Here is a 23713-nt window from a genome sequence, read left to right as displayed (position 1 = left end):
TATAGCCCTCACTTACATCAGTGAGGGAGACCCGTTCAAAACCTCGACTGTCATTGAGGTTGAAGTACTATCTGTGGGGGGCTCAGTAGTTTGTAACTACTAGAGTCTTTGTTGCATTGGAGCCAAGAGTCAAGTCACAGAGGAGGAACAATCATAGTGTCCAGTTACACCTCAAGAATTGCTATTCGATTAGTTAATGTTTGTATTTGATTATTGATCGTTGGTTTAAGTTAAGTGCCTTCTGCACTCAACAGAGCTGATCAAATAAAGGTCCCATCTTAGTGCTGTTAGATTGCATTAGCAAACCAGGTTATTTTAACCATGTACAAGCCCATCAATGAAAGAACCTTTGCAAAGCTGTGGCACAGTTGGTAGCTCACTCACTTCCAACTTGCACGGTTCAGCGTCAAGTCCCACTCCAGGATTTGAGAACAAAGATTAGGGCTTCGGTGCAGTACTGAGTGCTGTCTTTCAGCCAGCACGGCGGCACAGTGGTTAGCACTGCTGCCTCACAGTGCTAGGGAGCCGGGTTCGATTCCTGCCTCGGGTGACTGTGTGGAGTTTGCATGTTCTCCCCGTGTCTGCGTGGGTTTCCTCCGGGTGCTCCAGTTTCCTCCCACAATCCGAAGATGTGCAGGTTAGGTGCATTGACCATGGTAAATGTGTGGGGGTTACGGGGATAGGGTGGGGGAGAGGGCCTGGGTAAGATTCTCTGGCAGAGAGTTGGTGCAGACTTGTTGAGCCAAATGGCGTCTTCTGCACTGTGGGGATTCTATGAATCTTTCAGATAAGACGTTAAACTGTGGCTCCGCCTCGCTGCTCAGGTGGATGTGAAAGATCGCATGGCCACCAGTTTGGAGAAGAGTAGGGCTGTTCTCCTTGTCCCTCGATCAACATTGCAAAACCTGATCATCACTTGGGAGCTTGCTTTGTGTCAATTGGCTGTCATCTTTTCCACACTACAGTAGTGACTACGCTTCAAAAAATGTCCCCCATTGGCTGTAAAGGGCTTTGAGATGTTTGGTGATCATGAAAGCCCTTTAAAAATGCAAGTCTTTATTTCCGGAAAAGTAGACAAAACCTCTGGAAAGAAGCAGTGATGGGGCTGGAATAGCTTTTCTTATCCTTTACTTTGTTTTGAAAGGTTATATATAACACACACTGTTGTGTTACTGACCTATCCTGTTGTACACTGTTCCCCATTCCCCACCACCGCCCGCTAACCTGCACCCATCCTTGCAGCAGAATCAAACAAAATGTCCTCCATTTCCAGGCAGAGAGGTCGAGGCTACGGCGGGCTGGTTGTGCGCGCATTCGGTCACGGGCGTCTCCAGTGTTGGGCGTCCCATTTTCAGCCCCTCCCCCATTTAAAAGACTGCCTCGTGTCAGCTGTGCCTCACTGGGTAGAACTCTCGCCTCTCTCCCGAGGCTGTGGGTTCCAGACCCGCTCTAGAGACTTGAGGCTTGACCTTGCACTGAGGGAGTGCTGCACTGTCAGAGGTGCCGTCTTTCAGATTTGCTGGGGTCCCGGTTACTCTCTCGAATAGACCCCGCGACACTGTTTAGAAGAAGAGTGAGAGACATCCGCAGTGTTCTGGCCAGTACTTGTACCTCAGCCAACATCGCAAAAGCAGATTAATCTGGCCGTCGTGCTGTTTGTGGGAGCTTGCTGTGCACAAAATGGCTGCCGTGTTTCGCTCATTACTGTGGCGACTACAAGCTTCAGAAGCGCGTCACTGGCTGGGAAGTGCTTTGGATTGCCATGAAAGGTGCTATTTAAATGCAGACCTTTCAGCAGAAGCAGCAGTGGTGAAGTTACCAAGGTGTGGGAGCCCGAGCAGGTGCGATTACAGAGTTACAATCAGAGTTCGGGGAGGCAGTGGGGTAGTGGTATTGTCTCTGGACCAGTAATCCAGAGTCCTAGGGTGATGCTCTGGGGACCCGGGTTTGATTCTCACCAAGGCAGACAGGAAATATGAATTTATTAAAAAGTCTGGAATTAGAAGTCTCAGTTGGAGAAACCCATCTGGTTCACTTATGTCCTTTAGAGAAGGAAATCTGCTGTCCTTACCCGATCTGGCCTACATGTGACTCCAGACCCACAGCAATGCCCTCAGAGATGGGCAATAAATGCTGGCTCAGCCAGCGGCGCCCACATTCCATGAATGAATAAAAAAATGGAATGAATTGAAAGTAAAAGGAAGGTTTTGCTGGTGTTTGAGTGTAAATTAGTGCCATGTCTGATCTCACTGGGCCTAGTCCAGCCTGTTATTTATTTATTTATGATTCCCTGCCAATCCACCTCCCCTGTCTGGCCAGTGGCTTCTTGCGCTCTCAAATCTTTTCAACTTAATGACAGCATCTACCAACTTCAAATTAAACATCGCTAACGCACACTGGGTGTCCAGAGGAAAGTAAAAAGCTGTCTCGTTTCTTATGGACACGGTGGCACAGTGGTCAGCACTGCTGCCTCACAGCGCCAGGGACCCGGGTTCGATTCCGGCCTCGGGTCACTGTCTGTGTGGAGTTTGCACCTTCTCCCCGTGTCTGCGTGGGTTTCCTCCGGGTGCTCCGGTTTCCTTCCACACTCCAAAAATGTGCGGGTTTGGTGGATTGGTCATGCTAAATTGGTGTCAGGGGGACTAGTTAGGGTAAATATATGCAGCGATGGGGATTGGGCCTGGGTGGGATTGTGGTGCTGCAGACTCAATGGGCTGAATGGCCTCCTTCTGCACTGTAGGGTTTCTATAAGACATTTTACCGTTTCCCCACATCAAATGTTCACGTGCGTTTGTAAGCATTCACCCCCATCAGCTGGGAAACTCACTTTGTAAAGCACCCAAACTGTTCAGGGTGTCCTGCCCTTGGGATACGGAGCAGGGACCCCTCATGAAACAGCCCCGTCTCAGCCACATTCTGCTGTGCACCAATAAGAGGGATCTCCCCCAGCCTGTAGCAGTTCACAAACAGGGGGTGGGAGGGGGAGAAAAGGAAAGGACAGGATAGAAGTCATAGAAACCCTACAGTGCAGAAAGAGGCCATTCGGCCCATCAAGTCTGCACCGACCTCAATCCCACCCAGGCCCTACCCCCATATCCCTACATATTTTACCCACTAATCCCTCTAATCTACGCATCTCAGGACACTAAGGGGCAATTTTAGCATGGCCAATCAACCTAACCCGCACATCTTTGGACTGTGGGAGGAAACCGGAGCACCCGGAGGAAACCCACGCAGACACGAGGAGAATGTGCAAACTCCACACAGACAGTGACCCAAGCCAGGAATCGAACCCAGGTCCCTGGAGCTGTGAAGCAGCAGTGCTAACCACTGTGCTATCGTGCCACCCAATCACGCTCACCGCTAAGTCAAGCAGAGTATCTGCGTATGAAGATAGAGGGGAGGCGATGGTCTAGTGGTGTTATTGCTAGACTTTTAATCCAGAAACTCAGCTAGTGTTCTGGGGACCTGGGTTCGAATCCCGCCACGGCAGATGGTGGAATTTGAAATCAATAAAAAATATCTGGAATTAAGAATCTACTGATGGCCATGAAATCATTGTCAATTGTCAGAAAAACTCAACTGGTTCACTAATGTCCTTTAAAGAAGGAAATCTGCCATCTTTACCCAGTCTGGCCTTCAGGTGACTCCAGAGCCACAGCAATGTGGTTGACTCTCAACTGCCCTCAGGCAACTAGGGATGGGCAATAAATGCTGGCCAGCCAGTGACACGCATGTCCCATGAAAGAGGAAATGGGACCTGAAAAATGATCCAGGTGTTGTGTTCTTAACCCTGGATTGAAATCCCGGTGGCCTGGTGGTTAGCACTGCTGCCTCACAGCGCCAGGGACCCGGGTTCGATTCCCGGCTTGGGTCACTGTCTGTGTGGAGTTTGCACATTCTCCTCGTGTCTGCGTGGGTTTCCTCCGGGTGCTCCGGTCTCCTCCCACAGTCCGAAAGACGTATTGTTCGGTGCATTGGCCATGCTAAATTCTCCCTCAGTGTACCCGAACAGGCATCGGAGTGTGGCAACTGGGGGATTTTCACAGTAACTTCTTTGCAATGTTAATATAAGCCTACTAAGCCACTAATAAATAAACTTTAAATCAAACCCTCTATTTCTGAAAATAATACTGTTGCTGTGGAGCCTACATTGTTGACAGAAGTATTTCAGATTCTCACACTATCATGCACCTATCAATGTGAAATGGATGCTCCTGGCAGCGCGATTAAATGAGGCACTCTCTCCCTGAAAATATCATCACCCTGACCTTAGTTTGACAGTTTGTGCGTTCCACAAAACAAGAATTACATCCGGGTTAGTTGGGACTCTGCTTTCTGGAGGCTTCATTGTGGGTCCTTTACTGCCACCTCCTGGCTGAACATGAGCAGTGAGAGCAGTTCAGAATAAGGAGGGTATTGTAGGCAATGGATTTTAGCAAATAAATAGCACTCTGTGTGAAATGGGGACAAGACCATTCACCTCAAACTGCCAATTCTGCTGCATCACTGTTCAGCTGATGGAGTGGTTCCGGTTTCTTTGGTGGCTCAAGGGTTATCCCCAATGTGGGGATAAACCACTAAGGATTAAGACGATAGTTTGGAATCTGAGCTGAGTTAACTTAATCACAGGCAGGAGAGTGAGTCGGTGCGACTTTACATGGGCGGCACGGTGGCACGGTGGTTAGCACTGCTGCCTCACAGCGCCAAAGTCCCAGGTTCAACTCCCGGCTTGGGTCACTGTCTGTGTGGAGCTTGCATGTTCTCCTCGTGTCTGCATGGGTTTCCTCTGGGTGCTCTGGTTTCCTCCCACAGTCCAAAGATGTGCGGGTTAGGTGGATTGGCCATGCTCAATTGCCCCTTACTGTCAGGGGGATTAGCAGGGGAAAGGTGTGGGGTTACGGGAATAGGGCCTGGGTGGGATTGTGATTGCTACAGACTTGATGGGCCGAAGGGCCTCCTTCTGGACTGTAGGGATTCTATGATTCTACACATCGGGGCTGGATGGAGAACATCAGCTCCTGATCGCCACCTAGTGGTTGCTGCTGAATGCTGCAGGGCTGTGTCAAGGCCTTGGTAGACCAGGTGTCTCCACCTGCTGGCTACGTTCACTTATGAGATAAAGGAAGACAGACTTGCATTTATATAGCACCTTTTACCACTTTATAATGTTCCAAAGACTGTTGCAGCCAATGAAGTAATATAGGACACACAGCAACCGATCCATGCCCAGACAGTAGGGTCATTATGAATTAATGTTATCAGCCAAGTTGGCAAAAGGATAAATACTGGCTAGTGCACCAGAGAGAACTCTTTGTAATGGTGCCGCGGATCTTTAATGTCCCCCTGAGAAGGTAGATAGGGCCTTGTTTGGTCTTTATGAAGAGACAGCAGGCAGGGTTTTCCCACCGTCGATGGGCATTGCCGCAGGTAGGATGGGAAAATATCGAGAGCCACCACAAGTCAATTAACTTTTAGCCACTCTCCAAATTTTCCCATGCTTCCTGCAACAATGCCTGCCACTGAGAGGGGAGACTGGAAAATCCCAGCCAGTATCTGTGACGATGCAGCACTGCACTGGAGGGGAGGGGGGAGGGGGTTGGCGATTGGGGGGGTGTGGCAATCGGGGGTGGGGGCAATGTCTGCGGGGGGGGGGGTGTAAGGTGAGGAGGAGTGATAGATCCAAAAGATCTCACAGTCCAAAGATGTACGGGTTAGGTGGATTGGCCATGTTAAATTGGCCCTTAGTGTTCGGGGGACTAACTAGGGTAAATGCATGGGGTTATGGGAAAACAGCCTGCGTGGGATTGTGGTCGGTGCAGACTCAATGGGCCGAATGGCCTCCTTCTGCACTGTAGTGATTCTATGATTCTATCCCACGGCGCACTGCACTGGAAGATCAGGACGCCTGCGCAATGGCACCTCTAGAGCTTGGCAGCCAGCTTCCTGCTGTGAAGGAGCTCCACCCACTCCCCCTACTGGCGCGAATCACATTTGCGCTCTTTTTTATCTAAGTGCCGCAAGATGCTCTGCCATTTTCACACTCACTCAACACTTAGATTTTTTTGGTAAGATCGCCCCCTGCGTGTTTAGAGCTCACCATGAAATGTCATCTAGACATGCGTCGACGCCAGTCATACACTCCCCACTCACCTGAGACAAACAGTTAATGCTTTCTCTCCCCATAGAAATTATGCGTTCAAATGGATTCTGCTTAGCGAACACGGAAACTATCGTCTTTGATCACAATATTCCCAATGGCAAAGAACAGCACCTAGCAGCTGATTCCACGGAAAACCTGTGAGTATATCTTTGCATGACTTTAGTGTTTCTTATAATGTGGTTTTATCATGGATAATTGATGTTGGTTTAATATGGGATACCAGATAGCAAGCTGCTGCATTCGGGGCGGTAATTGAGTTGAGACGGCGAGACCAAATCTAAGAGAATTTATGGACATCCGCAGAACCCACGAGATTAGATTACAGCCCTCAACTCGCCACCAGCCATTTATTACTTTCTATATATATGTGTGTAGCTACACTTCTCCAAACTAAAGGGAATCTATTTGTCAGTGTGTGGGATGTGAGTTAAACAAGTTGATTTAACAGAAGGAGTGGGAGAAAAGGTTAGGATGATGATTGGGAACCTTAGCCTGAAGGGTTGCCCTGGTTTGGTGAGTTGCTTTCCTGTTAACAAAGCAATCAGGATTCTGTGTCACATCATTGACGGATATAAAAGAAACCGTGGTGAACATTTAATTTTCAGCGGAACTAGAAAACCAGGAGGCAGCTGCGGATAAATTGAAGCCTATTTCTTCTTCTTAGGTGAATAAACCGTGTAACTTTACCCAAAATGAAGGCAAAAGGGGGTGAGAGCGATACTTACAAGGCCTGTGTTAGGAAGGTACCATGTCTGACAGACACCATGATTGGGATTTTCCCATCCCGCTCGCCACGGGAATTGGAGTGGGCGAGGGGCAGACCATGGAAAGGTCCGTTGACCCTGGGTGGGGTTTTAACGGATTCGGGATGAGCAAGGCCCCATGTCCTGTTTATTCGGAACAACGGAGGCAATGGGCGGGATTTCGCAGCCCCACTCGGGCGAGATTGTAAAACCCCACCCGAGGCCAATGGAGATTTCCGTCCTGGGAAACTCGCCCTTCCCCATATTGGCCCTGGGGTTTTCACTCTGGGTTTTCGCCTCTCCCTGGAGATCACATGGTCTGGAATGGGGGGGTGGGGGTGAGTTAATAGGTTGTGATGAACAAAGCATCGTAGCTGTGAGGGACAGCTCGGTGGATAGGATATTAGGATGTAGATAGGCTGGAAAATTGGGCGGGGATCCTGGATTCAGGATTCAATCCTGGACCGGGGAGCGGCGCGGGCTTGGAGGGCCGAAGGGCCTGTTCCTGTGCTGTATTGTTCTTTGTTCTTGTTCTTTGTTCTTCCTGATTCCGGGGCGGGTGAGGTGGTAAGGTTTCGGCCAATGGGCGGAATTTTCCCGTCCCGCCCACCACGGGAATCGTAGCAGGCGGGAAAGGACTATGCGTTGACCTCGGGTGGGATTTTCCAGTCTTGGGGCGGCCGGAAAATCCCACCCAATTCCCTCCAGCCTCCCCAGCCTTCTCTGGTTCCCTCCTGAGAGTGGCGGGTCTGGCTGGGCCCCGCCTTGCCCAAGCGGCTGCTCACCATGTTTGGGAGCTGCTTGGTGATTGGCAGGTGCAAGCTGTTTCACCATGGAAGCCGTCGCAACTGAATTCCGTCCGGGTCCCCACTCGGAATCTCCAAAGGTACACTTTGAACCGGAGGTCATTGAGAATTGATCAGGAGCAGGAACTGTGGCTGGACATCCCTGTCCATAGGCCCAGATTCTGGATCTCTTAAATCGGACCGTGTCAGCTGGGACAAGCCCTCGGTGGTCGATGGGGCTCAGTGTGAGCAACAGGGTGTAATTTAAGGGATTGTTCTGTGTCCTTTTAATCTCCTACAGCCTGAGGGACACTGAAGCTGGCAGTAGTCTCCTTTGGCCTTTTCTCTCTTTGGGTGAGCTTGCACAGTATGGCTGGTGGCCACCAGGGGGAGGTATGGTCACCAGAACCCCACCTCCTCACCAACCTCCATGTTTAAAGTTTATTTATTAGTCACAAATAAGGCTTCCATTAACACTGCAATGGAGTTACTGTGAAATTCCCCATGTCACCATACTCTGGCACCTGTCCGGGCCAATGTACCTAACCAGCACGTCTTTCAGAATGTGGAAGGAAACAGGAGCACCCAAAGGAAACCCACGCAGACATGGGGAGAACGTGCAGACTCCACACAGACAGTGACCCAAGCCGGAAATCGAACCCGGGTCCCTGGCGCTGTGAAGCAGCAGTGCTAACCACTCTGCTACTGTGCCACCCCCAATAGTTGCTAGCATCCTCCCCGTACCCCCGGTTCCCCAGTCCCACGGTCAAAGTGTCCCTTATTGTGTTTCTTAGGAGTTGCTCACCCAGATGGGGCTGCAAGAGGATAAAATAAGGGTTAATTCCACCCACCGTGCCCCCTTCCAGAGGGTGAGTGGCTGTGTGTGTGTGCTACACCAACTCCAGAAAGAATTGAGATCAGTTATGAAGCCACTAACTTCAACACAGTTCCCAACACACAGTGTGTATGAATTTAGATGGAGATGGAGCTGTTAGCTCCCAGCTATCTGTGCTCCTCTAACTCTGGCCTTTTTGTGCATCCCCAATTTTAATCACTCCACCATCGGGGAAGCGCAGAATGGGACATTGCCAAGGAAGCAGAGCGGGTTTGGCAGCTGACACTGCCTCAGTTCTGAAACATCATTAGCCTAGAGCCAGCGGGCCTGCCATCCTCACGGTTAAGAATGGTGCATGGATTACGTGAACAAGAGTTCAGCCCAAGTTTGACTGCTGAGCTGTAGGCGCTGGTCATGCTTTCTGCTGCACCCCTTTCTCCAAGACAGCACTGTGAACAAAATACCAGCTCCCAGGTCACAGAATCAGAGAATTGCTATAGCACTGAAAAAGGCCATTCGGCCCACTGTGTCCATGCCAGCTCTCCCAATGAACTATTCACCTAGTGCTAATCCCCCAATTTCTCCCTGTAAGCCTGCACATTCTTCCTTTTCGGATAGAAATCCGATTCACTCTTGAATGCCTTGATTGAATCTGTCTCCACCACACTCTCAGGCAGCGCTTTCCAGATTCTCACCACTCGCTGTGTGAATCTGTCTCCACCACACTCTCAGGCAGCGCTTTCCAGATTCTAACCACTCGCTGTGTAGAAAATGCCTCCATTGCTCCTTTTGTCAATTACCTTAAATCTCTGCCCTCCTTCCACCAATGGGAACAGTTTCTCTCTCTCTACTCTATCCAGACCCATCATTACTCTGGACACCTCGATCAAATATCCCCAACCTTCTCTTCTCCAAGGAAAACTGTCCCGACTTCTCCAACCTATCCTAGGATCCGATCTCCTGATTCCTTCCTGCTCTCTCTCTAATGCTGTCACATCCTTCCTATAGTGTGACCCCCCCAGAACTAGGCGCGGAACTCCAGCTGAGGCAAACCAGTACTTTGCACAAGTCTAATATAACCTCCTTGTTCTTGTACTCTATGTCCTGATTAATAATACTGTCTGCTTCATCAATCCATCTTTGTTAATCGCTCATCTGAAACTGTTCTATTCTCAGTTGTTTGAGGTTTTTGAGCCGGATTTACTCCATTGGTTAATAACAGGAAAAGGAAGCTGCTCATCAGCAAATCAGCCTCTCTCTTCTGAAGTGTGAAATGTCAATAATTACGCCTGTCCCTCACTGACTGGCATTTCAAACCCTCTCTTTATTCCTCTCTGTTCGAAGTCAGCGTGCTCCCATTTCACAGCTAAGCTTTGTGTATTAGGGGGAGAGCGTGGCGTTAGTGGGAATGTCACTGAACTAGTAATCCAGTGGCCCAGGCTAACGCTCTGGGGGCATGGGTTCAAATCGGGCGGCAGGTGGCTCAGTGGTTAGCACTGCTGCCTCACAGCGCCAGGGACCCAGGTTCAATTCCGGCCTCGGGTCACTGTCTGTGTGGAGTTTGCACATTCTCCCCGTGTCTGCGTGTGTTTACTCCGGGTGCTCCAGTTTCCACCCACAGTCCAAAGATGAGCGGGTTAGGTGGATTGGCTGTGCTAATTTGCCCCTTAGTGTCCAGTGATGTGTAGGTTAGGATTTGATTTATTCTTGTCACATGTATTGGAATACAGTGAATATAGTTCTGGGGGGTCACACTATAGGAAGGATGTGACAGCATTAGAGAGAGAGCAGGAAGGATTCAGGAGACCGGATCCTAGGATAAACAGGTTGGAGAAGTTGGGACAGTTTTCCTTGGAGAAGAGAAGGTTGGGGATATTTGATTGAAATGTCCAGAGTAATGATGGGTCTGGATAGAGTAGAGAGAGAGAAACTGTTCCCATTGGTGGAAGGAGGGCAGAGATTTAAGGTAATTGACAAAAGGAGCAATGGAGGCATTTTCTACACAGCGAGTGGTTAGAATAGAATCTGGAAAGAAGGAAAGAAGGAAAGCAGAATATCGTGTCAGTGTCATAGCTAGGGTGTAGAGAAAGATCAACTTAATATAAGGTGGGTCCATTCAAAAGTCTGATGGCAGCAGGGAAGAAGTTGTCCTTGAATTGGTTGGTACGTGACCGCAGACTTTTGTATCTTTTTTTGGATGGAAGAAAGTATGCCCGGGGTCCTTGCTTACGCCGGCTGCTTTTGCGACGCCACGGGATGTGTAGACAGTGTCAATGAATGGGAGGCTGGTTTACGTGATGGACTGGACTTCGTTCACAACCCAATGCTATAAGGTGTGGAATTTTGGTGGATTGGCCATGGTAAATGCACAGGGTTATGGGGATGGAGGGGAGGGTCTGGGTGGAATTCTCTTTCGGAGAGTTGGTGCAGTTGTGATGGACCGAATGGCCTCTTTCCGTGCTATATTTATCCAAGACTCTAAATTGAGATCTCAAAACAGATCACTGGCTCATTACTAGGGGATTTTCACAGTAACTTCATTGCAGTGTTGATGTAAACCTACTTGTGATACTAACAAATAAACTTTAAACTTATTATATTGCTGTCTCTTTGTACGACCAGGCAGACCAGCCAATGCAGGGATCAAACCTATGACCTTGGCATTATTAGCAACTCGCTCTATCAGAGCTAACCAGTCACTGCTGCTGTTGGTGTATATGTGCTCAAGGGAAAACCCCAGTTAATGGACACCACCTGCCCACAATTAATATATAATTAATGTTTTACACCTAACTACCTCACCCAGCAGGTTTAATAGACAAGTGTCAGCTATCACTGCAAACAACCAAACAGGATATAAAAAGGCAGCATAGTCAGCCCACTTCTAACTGTTTGACTTTGATAAATAAAAACCATTAGTTTGGATCGCAGTTTATTTTTTCAGACTGGTATTTGCTATAATCAAACTCAGCATCCTGGCACTGGACGCTGAAACATTAGCATTCCAGCGTTCCTGTACAAATTCATCGGACTTGCCACGGATATTGGGGCTTGAATTCCATAAGACCATAAGACATAGGAGCAGAATTAGGCCACTCGGCCCATCGAGTCTGCTCCACCATTCAATCATGGCTGATTTTATTTTCCTCATCCCCATTCTCCTGCCTTTTCCCCATAACCCCTGATCTCCTTATTAATCAAAAACCTACCTATCTCTGTCTTAAAGACACTCAATGACCTGGCCTCCACAGCCTTCTGCGGCAAAGAGTTCCACAGATTCACCACTCTCAAGAATCATGGAATCCCTACAGTGCAGAAGAGGCCATTCAGCCCATTGAGTCTGCAGCGACTCTGTGACAGAGTATCTTACCCAAGCCCTCTCCCCCGCCCTATCCCCATAACCCCACACATTACCCATGGCTAATCCATCTAACCTACACATATTGGGACATTAAGGGGCAATTTAGCACAGCCAATCCACCTAACCTGCACATCGTTTGGACTGTGGGAAGAAGCCGGAGCACCCGGAGGAAACCCACGCAGACACGGAGGGAACGTGCAAAGTCCACAGACAGTAACCCAAGACTGGAATCGAACCCAAGTCCCTGGCGCTGTGAGGCAGCAATTGTGCCGCCGTGCCAAAGGCGACTGGAGAGCTACAGGCGGAATCTTTCTTCGGAAGGAACTCTTAAAATGCAGACGATAAAAATATAACAAAACTTACTCCAACTTATAAATCAAAGAAAGGGTTTTAGTAAAGAAACTTCATTACTCCAAACTTGGGGCCTTGCCCTGGGCCAATCCAAGTTGCCCACAATTCCCAACAGGTTCTTATTTATAGTGAGTCAGCTGACCATCATATCATTCTGTAATTGGCTACATGGTTTACTGGGTCAGCTGACCCTTACAGCTTGTTACCATTGGCCACATTACATCCAATACAAAGTTGTCATCAGTTGCATTCTAACACGTAAGAGGGGCGCAGGATGGCACGAGCCTGCAGCTGCTCGAGGAAAGGAATGTGGAAAAACAACAAGGAATTACTTGCAAGTGGTTAGGCATCTGTCAATGCTCCTCCAAAGCCTTGCCAACACGGCCACTTGTCATGAGTGAATCTTAACAGTGAGTGTCAGTAGGCTATCAGATTCGACTGGATATTACAGTTGAACTCATTCCAGTTATTAACTGACATGAATGATCGAGTGAGGTCTTTCACTTTAAAAACAAAATCAAATTCCTAGTTATTACCTGAATGAACTATGCCACAGGATTTTACATTTTAAACAAAGAGCTTTTACTGTACAAGAATTAAACAAAGCAAGTACGACTAACTTAACACTACATGTCATAAATTCTTATCATTCAAGCCTGAAAATCTCAATGGGTCACTCCCTGGTCTATTTTTATTTCTACCCAAGAGTTTCCCTGTATCTTTCAGGGTCTTGAGTGTTCCTCCGATTCTCTGGAGATCTAACAAAGGTCTGCCACAGCTCTCAGGAATTCATTTTGATTTTCGTCAGTTTCCCAGTCTGGCACTTGGGCTTCCAGACCTCTCTCTCTCCCTGTGAGAATTCCACTGCCACTCTTTTCCACTTCCTTTACCAAGAGAATCTGACAATTTTAATTCCTCGTGAATTTGGACTTTTCAGTCCGAGCATGGGCCCCACTCACAATTTCTGCTTAGTGAATCCAACTCAGGAACATGGCCTCTATGCACCTTGTTCTGGCTGCCGGCAGACACGGAACTGCCTTCTCACCGTCTTCCAAGCTGACAAACCATTTCTGTTGAGAAAACATATGCCCAAGGCAAAAGACTGCCTCCCTGCGATCTATCCCCACTGCAACATGGCAAACCTAGGATGTCCCAGCTAGAGATTTGAATTAATTAACCTAGGTTCCCAAATTTATATTTTGATCTGAGAAGTATGTGGATACTTTTAGACCCGTTGCTTTTCAGATCTATAATCTGCAGAATTAATGAATGATTTGCCACTCCAATGAAGACAGGGCAATTCTCCTCAGATTTACTCTCTTTAGTTCCCCAGCTAAATGGGCCAGGATGCTTTTTTATGGTTCCCAGCCTTCTAATTCTGACCTTGTAAGTACGCACAGAAGGACCTTTGACGTGTAAGTACCTTGGTTGCTCTGGCAACTTCTGAATTCCAGAATTTCAATTACTTCACATTTACAAACGTAGTTTTCCCCAAACTAATGGTTCATAGCTCCCTGAAAGTGGAGTCACAGCTGGACAGGGTGGTGAAGAAGGCATTCGGCAAGATTGGTTTCATTGGTCAGAACATTGAATGCAGGAGTTGGGACGTCTTGTTGAAGTTGTACAAGACATTGGTAAAGCTACGCTTGGAATATTGTGTACAGTTCTGGTCACCCTATTATAGAAAGGATATTATTAAACTAGAAAGAGTGCAGGAAAGGTTTACTAGGATTCTACCGGGACTTGATGGTTTGAGTTATAAGGAGAGGCTGGATAGACTGGCACTTTTTTCCCTGGAGTGTAGGAGACTTAGGGGTGATCTTATAGAGGTCTATAAAATAATGAGGGACATAGTAGTCAACATTTTTTCCCGAAGGTAAGGGAGATTAAAACTAGAGGTCCAAAGGGGCAATTTTTTTCACTCAGAGGGTGGTGAGTGTCTGGAACAAGCCGCTAGAGGCAGTAGTAGAGGCGGGTATGATTTTGTCTTTTAAAAAGTATTTAGACAGTTACAGGGTAAGATGGGTATAGAGGGATATGGGCCAAACGCAGGCAACTGGAACTAGCTTAGTGGTAAAAATTGGGCAGCATGGACAAGTTGGGCCGAAGGGCCTGTTTCCATGTTGTAAACCTCTATGACTCTATTCCAAAACATAGGCATCATGGCAATAAGGCACATGCACTTCCCCAACAGAGAAGCACTGAGGCAAATTCCTGCTGCCATTCTAACTGAGAGTATCATTTGCAGCATAAATCGAACCTAGCATCTCCCGGGGATGTGACTGAGCCATCATTGGCTAGCTGACGTGCAGGGAGGGAAGGGGTAATGAATACGTGTCCAGTATGTGCTGAAATATAACACGGCTGAGGTTAACAAGTGGAAGAGGAAGTCGGTAATGAAGCATATTCCACAAACAGATGGGCTGCCAGCTCACCCAACTTATCAATCCTTCAAATATGTCACACAAACACAAGTGACAATAAGCGAGTCTGTTCAAGGCATCTGCTCACCTCCTGATGACAAGCTGAGTGCTAGAATGAACCGAACAGTGGAGACACAAGCCCGAACTTTCCTCTTCCTTCTGTTCAGTTTGCGATTCCAGCAGATACGAGTGGGACGAGGGAGAATGACATTGCAATGTCACGCTGCCTCATTAAAAACAATTGATGATTACGCCGGTCTGGTTATTGGTTGCCACTTGCAGTTAATGCTGGAAATATTTAAGAGAGGCGATGGTGTCAGTATTGACGGACTTGGCAGTGTTTGGGTGAGGCATTATACCAGGGCCCTGACTGCTTGTTCTGGTGGCTCAGCTAGATGTTCAACATCCCACAGCACTGTGCTGAAGAGAAGGAGCTCTTCCACGTTTGGCCAATATTGTTCCTCAACCAGATAACCAGCTTCTTAATGATTTGGGATCTTGCTAATGACTGCCGTGCGAGCTCATGTAACAATAGTGATTTCACTTGCCAGTATGTGAAGCACTTTGGAATGGTGAGGCGCTATACAAATGCAAATTCTGAATCTTCTCATTAAAGCGGGGAGATGCCCTTGCCGGTGACTTTTGTTGCATTTGGGATACTTCCTGGCCTCCTTATCTAAGGAAAGATAAACTTGACTAAGAGAGACTGCAATGTAGGTTTAATAAACCTTCTCCTGTGATGAGAAACCTGCCTAATGAATAGACTAGGCTGATATTCTCTGGGGTTCAGAGGAATGAGAGCTGGTCTCGTCAAAACTTAAGGATTGTCTACATGCTGGGAGAATTTGGGAAATCTAGAACTTCGCAGTCACCGGGTGGGATTTTCCGGCCATGCTCGCCCCAAGGCTGGAAAATCCCACCCAAGGTCAACGGGCCTTTGTATGGTCAGTGTCCCATCCACAATTCCCATGGCGGGCGGGACGGAGAAATTCTAACCACTATCTCAGGATAAGGGGTCAGCCATTGAGAATCATAGAATCACTACAGTGCTGAAGGAGGCCATTCCACCCATCTAGCCTGCACTGACAACAATCCCACCCAGCCCAATCCCTGTAACCCCACATATTTATCCCACTAAAACTAAGGGGTGATTTAGCATGGCCAATCCATCTAGCCAGCACATCTTTGGACTGTGGGAGGAAACCCACGCAGACATGGGGAGAACGTGCAAACTCCACACAGACAGTGACCCAAGGCTGGAATTGAACCCGGATCCCTGGCACTGTGAGGCAGCAGTGCTAACCACTGCGCCACCGTGCCTGAGATGAGGAGAAATGTCTTCACTCAAAGGGTTGTAACTCTTTGGAATTCTCTACCCTAGAGAGTGGTGGATGTTCTCTCATCGACCAGGTTCCAGACTGAGAATGATAGAATTTTGGGGACAATATGGGACTTAGGGGATTTGGGGGTAGGGCAGAAAAGTGGAGTTGAGGCAAAAGATCAGCCATGATCTTATTGAATGGTGGAGTGCGCTTAAGGAGTCAAATAACCAACTCTTGCTCCTATGTTGCCTCATATTGTGGTTCAACACTGCCTTCGGTGTGCCAGTGCAGTCTTTGTTAGCCCGGTGCAGAGAGTGAGCACCGAGCTCATGACCTACAGAGCAGTTACATAGAAACATAGAAGATAGGAGCAGGAGGAAGCCATTTGGCCCTTCGAGCCTGCTCCGCCATTCATTACGATCATGGCTGATTGTCCAACTCAATAGCCTAATCCTGCTTTCTCCCCATAACCTTTGATCCCATTCGCTCCAAGTGCTCTATCCAGCCGCCTCTTGAATACATTCAATGTTTTGGCATCAACTACTTCCTGTGGTAATGAATTCCACAGGCTCACCACTCTTTGGGTGAAGAAATGTCTCCTCACCTCCGCCCTAAATGGTCTACCCTGAATCCTCAGACTGTGACCTCTGGTTCTGGACTCCCCCACCATCGGGAACATCCTTCCTGCATCTACCCTGTCTAGTCCTGTTAGAATTTTATAAGTCTCTATGAAATCCCCCCTCATTCGTCTGAACTCCAGCGAAAATAATCCTAACCTTTTTTTAAAAGGGTAACCAAGAAGGTAGATGAGGGCAGTGCAGTTGATGTTGTCTACATGGACTTTAGCAAGGTCTTTGACAAGGTACCGCATGATAGGTTGTTGCATAAGGTTAAATCTCACGGGATCCAGGGTGAGGTAGCTAAATGGATACAAAATTGGCTTGATGACAGAAGCCAGAGAGTGGTTGTAGAGGGTTGTTTTTCAAACTGGAGACCTGTGACCAGCGGTGTGCCTCAGGGAAAGTGTTATTTGTCATTTATATTAATGATTTGGATGAGAATATAGGAGGTAGGTTTGCAGATGACACCAGGATTGGTGGCATAGTGGACAGTGAAGAAGGTTATGTCGGATTGCAACGGGATCTTGATCAATTGGACCAGTGGGCTGATGAATGGCAGAAGGAGTTTAATTTAGATAAATTCGAGGTGATGCATTTTGGTAGATTGAACCAGGGCAGGACTTACTCAGTTAATGGCAGGGAGTTTAGGGGTGTTACAGAACAAAGAAATCTAGGGGTACGGGTTCATTGCTCCTTGAAAGTGGAGTCACAGGTGGACAGAGTGGTGAGGAAGGCATTCAGCATGCTTGGTTTCATTGGTCAGAACATTGAATACAGGAGTTGGGACGTCTTGTTGAAGTTGTGCAAGACATTGGTACGGCCACATTTGGAACACTGTGTACAGTTCTGGTCACCCTATTATAGAAAGGATATTATTAAACGAGAAAGAGTGCAGAAAAGATTTACTAGGATGCTACCGGGACTTGATGGTTTGAGTTATAAGGAGAGGCTGGATAGACTGGGACCTTTTCCTCCGGAGCGTAGAAGGATGAGGCCTATAAAATAGGTCTATAGAATAATGAGGGGCATAGATGAGGTAGATAGTCAATATCTTTTCCCAAAGGTAGGGGAGTCTAAAACTAGAGTGTATAGGTTTAAAGTGAGAGGGGAGAGATACAAAAGGGTCCAGAGGGGCAATTTTTTCACGCAGAGGGTGGTGAGTGTCTGGAACAAGCTGCCAGAGGTAGTAGTAGAGGTGGGTACAATTTTGTCTTTTAAAAAGCATTTTGACAGTTACATGGGTAAGATGGGGGTAGAGGGATATGGGCCAAATACGGGCAATTGGGACTAGCTTAGGGGTTTAAAAAAAAGGGGCGGCATGGACAAGTTGGGCTGAAGGGCCTGTTTCCATGCTGTAAATCTCTATGACTCTATCAGTCCCTCCATCCCCGGAATCAGGCTGGTAAACCTTCGCTGCATTCCCTCAAGAGCAAGAACATCCTTCCAGAAGCCACTGGAACCTCGCCTTGACAAGAATCAGTGTGCTCAGGAGTGGAGAAAAGAAATTAAGATATAACAAGATATTCCAAAGCGGCCAATTTATATACTAATGTTGGAGAATGCTGCACTTTCCACAAGAGGGCAGTTTGTTGCTTGTATTGCTATTAATTTTGTTCAAAGCTTTGCAGTGTTTGGCCAATAAATATTACCCAGAATGAGGTAGGAATTTGGAGTGACAACTCATACTGCTTTTCTTGGGGAAAGGTAAACCGGGGTGATATTTCTAAGCTAGCAGTAGCCAGTGTGGATCATTGTGTGTGGCTGGCGTGCGATTCAACAATTCAGATACATCCTTCCATGATTATCTGACTATGCTGGAAGGAAAACTGAGCAAGTTACAGATAGAGCAACGAATAAAAGTAGGGTCCATTTAGCCTGTTGAGGAACAGGCCAAATGAGGGCGACACGGTGGCACAGTGATTAGCACTGCTGTCTCACAGCGCCAGGGAGCCGGGTTCAATTCCAGCCTCGGATCACTGTCTGTGTGGAGTTTGCACGTTCTCCCCGTGTCTGCGTGGATTTCCTCCGGGTGCTCCGGTTTCCTTCCACAGTCCAAAGATGTGCGGATTAGGTGCATTGGACATGCTAAATTGCCCCTTAGTGTCAGGGGGGGGGGTTTGCAGGGTAAATATGAGAAGTTATGGGGATAGGGCCTGGGTGGGATTGCGGTCGGTGCAGACTCGATGGGCCGAATGGCTTCCTTCTGCACTGTAGGGATTCCATGATTCTATGAACTCCTGGGCGCCATTGTCACTGTGGTCAATGCGGACAGGTATTTCAGTCAGGTGAAACCTTGGGCTGGATTCTCCCTCTGGGCTTCTGAAACACTGTAGTGACTCTCAGGGTGGGGGAGGAGGGAGTGGACGCAGGGGAAATGGTCACATTGGGATAGGAAACAGACACTCAATATTCTTTTTTAAAATTCATCTGTGGAACATGGGTCTCGTTGGCTGGGCCAGCATCTGTTGTCCATCCCTAGGTGCCCTTGTACTGAATGGCTTGGTAGGCCATTTCAGAGGGCAGTTGAGAGTCGACCACATTGCTGCGTGTCTGGAGTCACATGTAGGCCAGACCAGGTAAGGATTTCCTTCCCTAAAGGACGATATGATTGTCCTCTCTGCGTCCAATTAATGGCCTCGGGATGGGCTCACTTCGACAGCCAATCAGAGGCCTTCTAGCTCACGAGGAGGAGCAGAAGGCTGCAATGGAGGGTAAGTGAGAGAGAGGGCACCTCAACATGGAGGGTAAGTGAGAGAGAGGGCACCTCAACATGGAGGGTAAGTGAGAGAGAGGGCGCCTCAACATGGACGACCCTCTCTCTCTCTCTCCAACTCTTTTCAAAAAGCATTTTGACAGTTACATGGGTAAGATGGGGGTAGAGGGATATGGGCCAAATGCTTAGGGGTTTAAAAAAAAGGGGCGGCATGGACAAGTTGGGCTGAAGGGCCTGTTTCCATGCTGTAAATCTCTATGACTCTATCAGTCCCTCCATCCCCGGAATCAGGCTGGTAAACCTTCGCTGCATTCCCTCAAGAGCAAGAACATCCTTCCAGAAGCCACTGGTTTCCCTTAGCAGTGGGGCCCCCATTGTGGGGGGAATGTGTGAGGAGAGAGAACCATTCACCAGGATCTCCAGCTGCTGCTGTTGCATCCAGGCCGGCAGACTGGGTCTCTAGAAGATCTGGAGTGAGGATCCCCTGGTCTGCTGCTAGGGGGGGGTCACCCCCTAGGCAGCCAAACTGGCCCCCGTCGCCGGGAGCCCGACTGAAAAATCCCAGGCAGCCTCCTGGAATTGGCATGAAGTGGCTGCCAATAAACAGAATTGACTATCCACCACATTAATTATTGAATTTGCTTCAGAGTTGTGATTAATGGGGTGGATTACACAGCAGGTTGGAGTTGTATTGCATTGCCCTTGAATGTCAAATCATGTCCCAGGCCGAGTAACCTTCAGCGTAAATCCAAAAACCAAACACATCCTAAAACTGCACTATTGACCTTATTGCAGGAAGTCGAGTTGTTTGTCTGCATTGTTCACCTCGTGGTGAGCATGTCAAAAAGAAACTTATTACAGGTACCCTGTATGTATTCAGTGATACATCTTACTTTTGGAGCCATTCTACTTACTTGAGACTGTCGCTAACTTGGGCTATCGTAATGTAAGTTTATACACGGCATTCATAGAATCCCTACAGTGCAGAAGGAGGTTATTCGGCCCATTGAATCTGCACTGACCACAATCCCCCCACCCAAGCCCTATTCCCGTAACCCCACACACTTACCTTGTAATCCCCCTGACACTAAGGGGCAATTTAGCATGGCCTTTCAACCCAACCCGCACATCTTTGGACTGTGGGAGGAAACTGGAGCACCCGGAGGAAACCCACGCAGACATGGGGAGAACGTGCAAACTCCACACAGACAGTGACCCAAGCCGGGAACTGAACCGGGTCTCTGGCGCTGAGAGGCAGCAGTGCTAACCGCTGTGCCACCGTGCCACCCCGAAATGATCAGAAATCCGAAATGGAATCGGCCCCCAGGGTTTTGCTCTGTAGTGAGTGAGGACAAAGCTACTTGGGGGTGGTGGGTGAGCGAGGGGATATTTGGAGGAAGGGCTCTTAATGAATTGCTGTTGTGCCTGTCACATAAATTGCAAGACTGAATCAGGGGGAATGGAGATCTGAAACCTGCAGGGAGAGGAGATAACTTTCAAAATACTTAAAAATAAAGAAAAGAACTTGCGTTTATTTACAGGGTGTCATCAGAGTTGTGTACGACTGGTTCACACGCAATAAATTACTGTACAGTTCAGTTGCTGTTGTTACGGGGGGAAATATAAAGCCTTCACCAGAAAAAGAAATTACTCCTTAATGTGAAGCAGTGCTTCTTTGTATGAAATTACTGTTACGGCTTGATTGCAACATGTCCCCCAACACACTGATTTTTGATTTGATTTGATTTGATTTAATGTTACATGTATAAACATACAGTAAAAAGTATTGTTTCTTGCGTGCTATGCAGACAAAGCATACTGTTCGTAGAGAAGGAAACGAGAGAGTGCAGAATATAGTGTTACAGTCATAGCTAGGGTGTAGAGAAAGATCAACTTAATGCAAGGTAAGTCTATTCAAAGGTCTGACAGCAGCAGGGAAGAAGCTGTTCTTGAGTCAGTTAGCACGTGACCTCAGACTTTTGTACCTTTTTCCCGACGGAAGAGAGAATGTCCGGGGTGCGTGGGGTCCTTAATTATGCTGGCTGCTTTTCCGAGGCTGCAGGAAGTGTAGACAGAGTCAATGGATGGGAGGCTGGTTTGCGTGATGGATTGGGCTACATTCACAGCCTTTTGTAGTTCCTTGCGGTCTTGGGCAGAGCAGGAGCCAGACCAAGCTGTGATACAACCAGAAAGAATGCTTTCTATGGTGCGTCTGAGAGTCGTAGCTGACATGCCAAATTTCCTCAGTCTTCTGAGAAAGTAGAGGCGTTGGTGGGGCTTCGTTCTGTAGCTGATACCGATGTGGTTTGTCACGGGCTTCCATACACTGACTCCAGTGGCTAAAACGTCATTTCTCTTGCAGATTTGAAAATGAAAGTGAGTTTCCCGAGGAGGTGGAGAACAATGACCCCAGCGCCTACGTTACAAACTTATCGTACTATCAGCTCGTCCCTTTTGAAACGGATATCTTGGAGTGATTCTGTCGTGGGCTGTATTTAAACACAGGTTCGCTTTTCCACCCCCCTCCCCCTCCGTGGCCCATTCTTTTTACCCCCTCGCTCCCCAACAGCCATCAATTGGAGCACGAACGCTCACCTTGGACACCTCTTTCAGCTGGCTGGTCCAATTGATGAAGGATACTTGAATACGTCAGCCATCTTATTTCAGCCTCACGTTACAAATGTTTACAGAACACGGAGGAAAGTGACACGTGAAAAGCTGCTTTGGATCCCCAGGGGTCTTCGGTGAAGGAGGCCAGGACTCCGCGCACAAACCAAGTTGAGGAAAAGCACGAGATATTTCCTTCAACTTAAAAACAAAATTGACAATTGCCATGGTAATCAAATAGTCTTAAAATAAACCATTGTGAAGTCCGACTCTCTATTCTCTCATTTTGAAGTAGACTTGCCCTGAGCCACATTGGCTTCCGCGGATGCGTTCTCCTGTTTGTATCCGGGAAGGATTCGAGGTCGGCAGTGAGGGCGGGGGGGCCGGACGATCTGAGAGATGAGTCTCCTTTCCTGCTGGAAGAGTTAATGAGGGGAAGTAATGATCTCAAACTCAAGAGTTGTTTCAGCTTCCGGACGGATCCCTCGTCTTGACTCCTGCCAGCCCCTCAGCACGCTCGATCAAAGCTTTTTTGCTGCAAAGCCAACACAAAAGTACCTATCAGTATTCATGCAGGCAGCATCAGCGACTAATGGAATCCAAGGCCTGTGGCTATCGATTGATTCAGGAAGGCACCCTGAGCTAAGATGCTGTGTTTGCACCATTGCTGCTCCTTTCTCTGTGGAGTGCACAGTCACAGGTTCTATTGTGCAAGCATCTTTTAAACAAATATGTACTAACTTACTATTTTTGGCTTATGTAAATAGTAAATTATTAAAGTCTAGATTGTTTTATACAGTGTATCTTCAAATGTATTTTATTGGAAGCAGTATTAATCAATTAAATGATATTTTAATCAGTGTACCAACCTACTGGCTGCCGGTTATTCCAGAATAACGGGTGAATATTATTGTCACGGTAATGGAGAAGGGCAATGGCGATTTTCCTTATTGTAGATGTGTGGTTAAAGGTGACTATCTCCAGGTTTCGGTTTGAGTTAGACTGTTCCACCATTAACTTTGTAAATGTAGCAGCTAGCGCCTTGGTTATTGTCTTCTTGGAACTTTCTATGTTTTATGGTGATTAGCAAAAGATCGTAGAACCCTACAGTGCAGAAAGAGGCCATTCGGCCCATTGAACCCGCACCGACCACAATCCCACCCAACCCCTATCCCCGTAACCCCACATATTTACTCTGCTAATCCCCCTGACACAACCTGTGGTTGTCCCCCTACAAAACAAGTATATTGTTTTGGATAGTGTGGGGGAGGATGACTCTCCAGGGGTAAGACACAGTGACCAGGTCACTGGCACACAGTCAGGCTCTGTGGCCCGGAAAGGAAAGGGAGGGGTTAGGAGAGCAATAGTGGTGGGGGATGCGTCGGTTAGAGGCACGGACAGGTGATTCTGTGGGTGCGAACGGGACTCCAGGATGGTAGTCTGCCTACCTGGTGCTGGGGTAATGGGTGTCTCCAAATGGATAGGAGGCATCTTAAAAGGGGAAGATAAAGAAACGGATGTCATTGTACACATTGGTGCAAATGACATAGATAGGAAGAGCAGGGGGATCCTACGAGAGCAATTCAGGGAGTTGGGAAATAGACTAAAAAGTAGGGCCTCCAGGGTGGCCATCTCTGGGCTGCTCCCAATGCCTTGTGCCAGTGAGGCTAAGAATAGGGAGTTAGTACAATTGAATGCTTGGCTAAAGGACTGGTCCAGGAGGGAGGGCTTCATTTTCCTAGATCAATGGGAAGTTTTCAGGAGAGGATGGCACCTGTACAAGAAGGACG

At 47.9% G+C, this 23713-nt stretch overlaps 1 protein-coding gene across 1 annotated transcript in view; it reads left to right on the top strand.

Annotated features, from left to right (window-relative positions):
- Positions 1-22787, top strand: part of pxdc1b (PX domain containing 1b) — a 51258-nt gene extending 28471 nt beyond the window's left edge. Inside the window, exons 4-5 of the mRNA XM_078199008.1 lie at positions 6189-6300; positions 21679-22787. Of these exons, the coding sequence (XP_078055134.1) occupies positions 6189-6300; positions 21679-21793 (227 nt within the window). The 3' untranslated portion in view covers positions 21794-22787. The remainder of the gene's footprint in view (positions 1-6188; positions 6301-21678) is intronic.
- Positions 22788-23713: the final 926 nt, after the last annotated feature.

This window comes from Mustelus asterias, chromosome 2, assembly GCF_964213995.1.
Source record: "Mustelus asterias chromosome 2, sMusAst1.hap1.1, whole genome shotgun sequence".
In the NCBI taxonomy this organism is placed as follows: Eukaryota; Metazoa; Chordata; class Chondrichthyes; order Carcharhiniformes; family Triakidae; genus Mustelus; species Mustelus asterias.
Note: the sequence above shows the minus strand (reverse complement) of the source record. Positions and strands in the feature narration are given on the sequence as shown.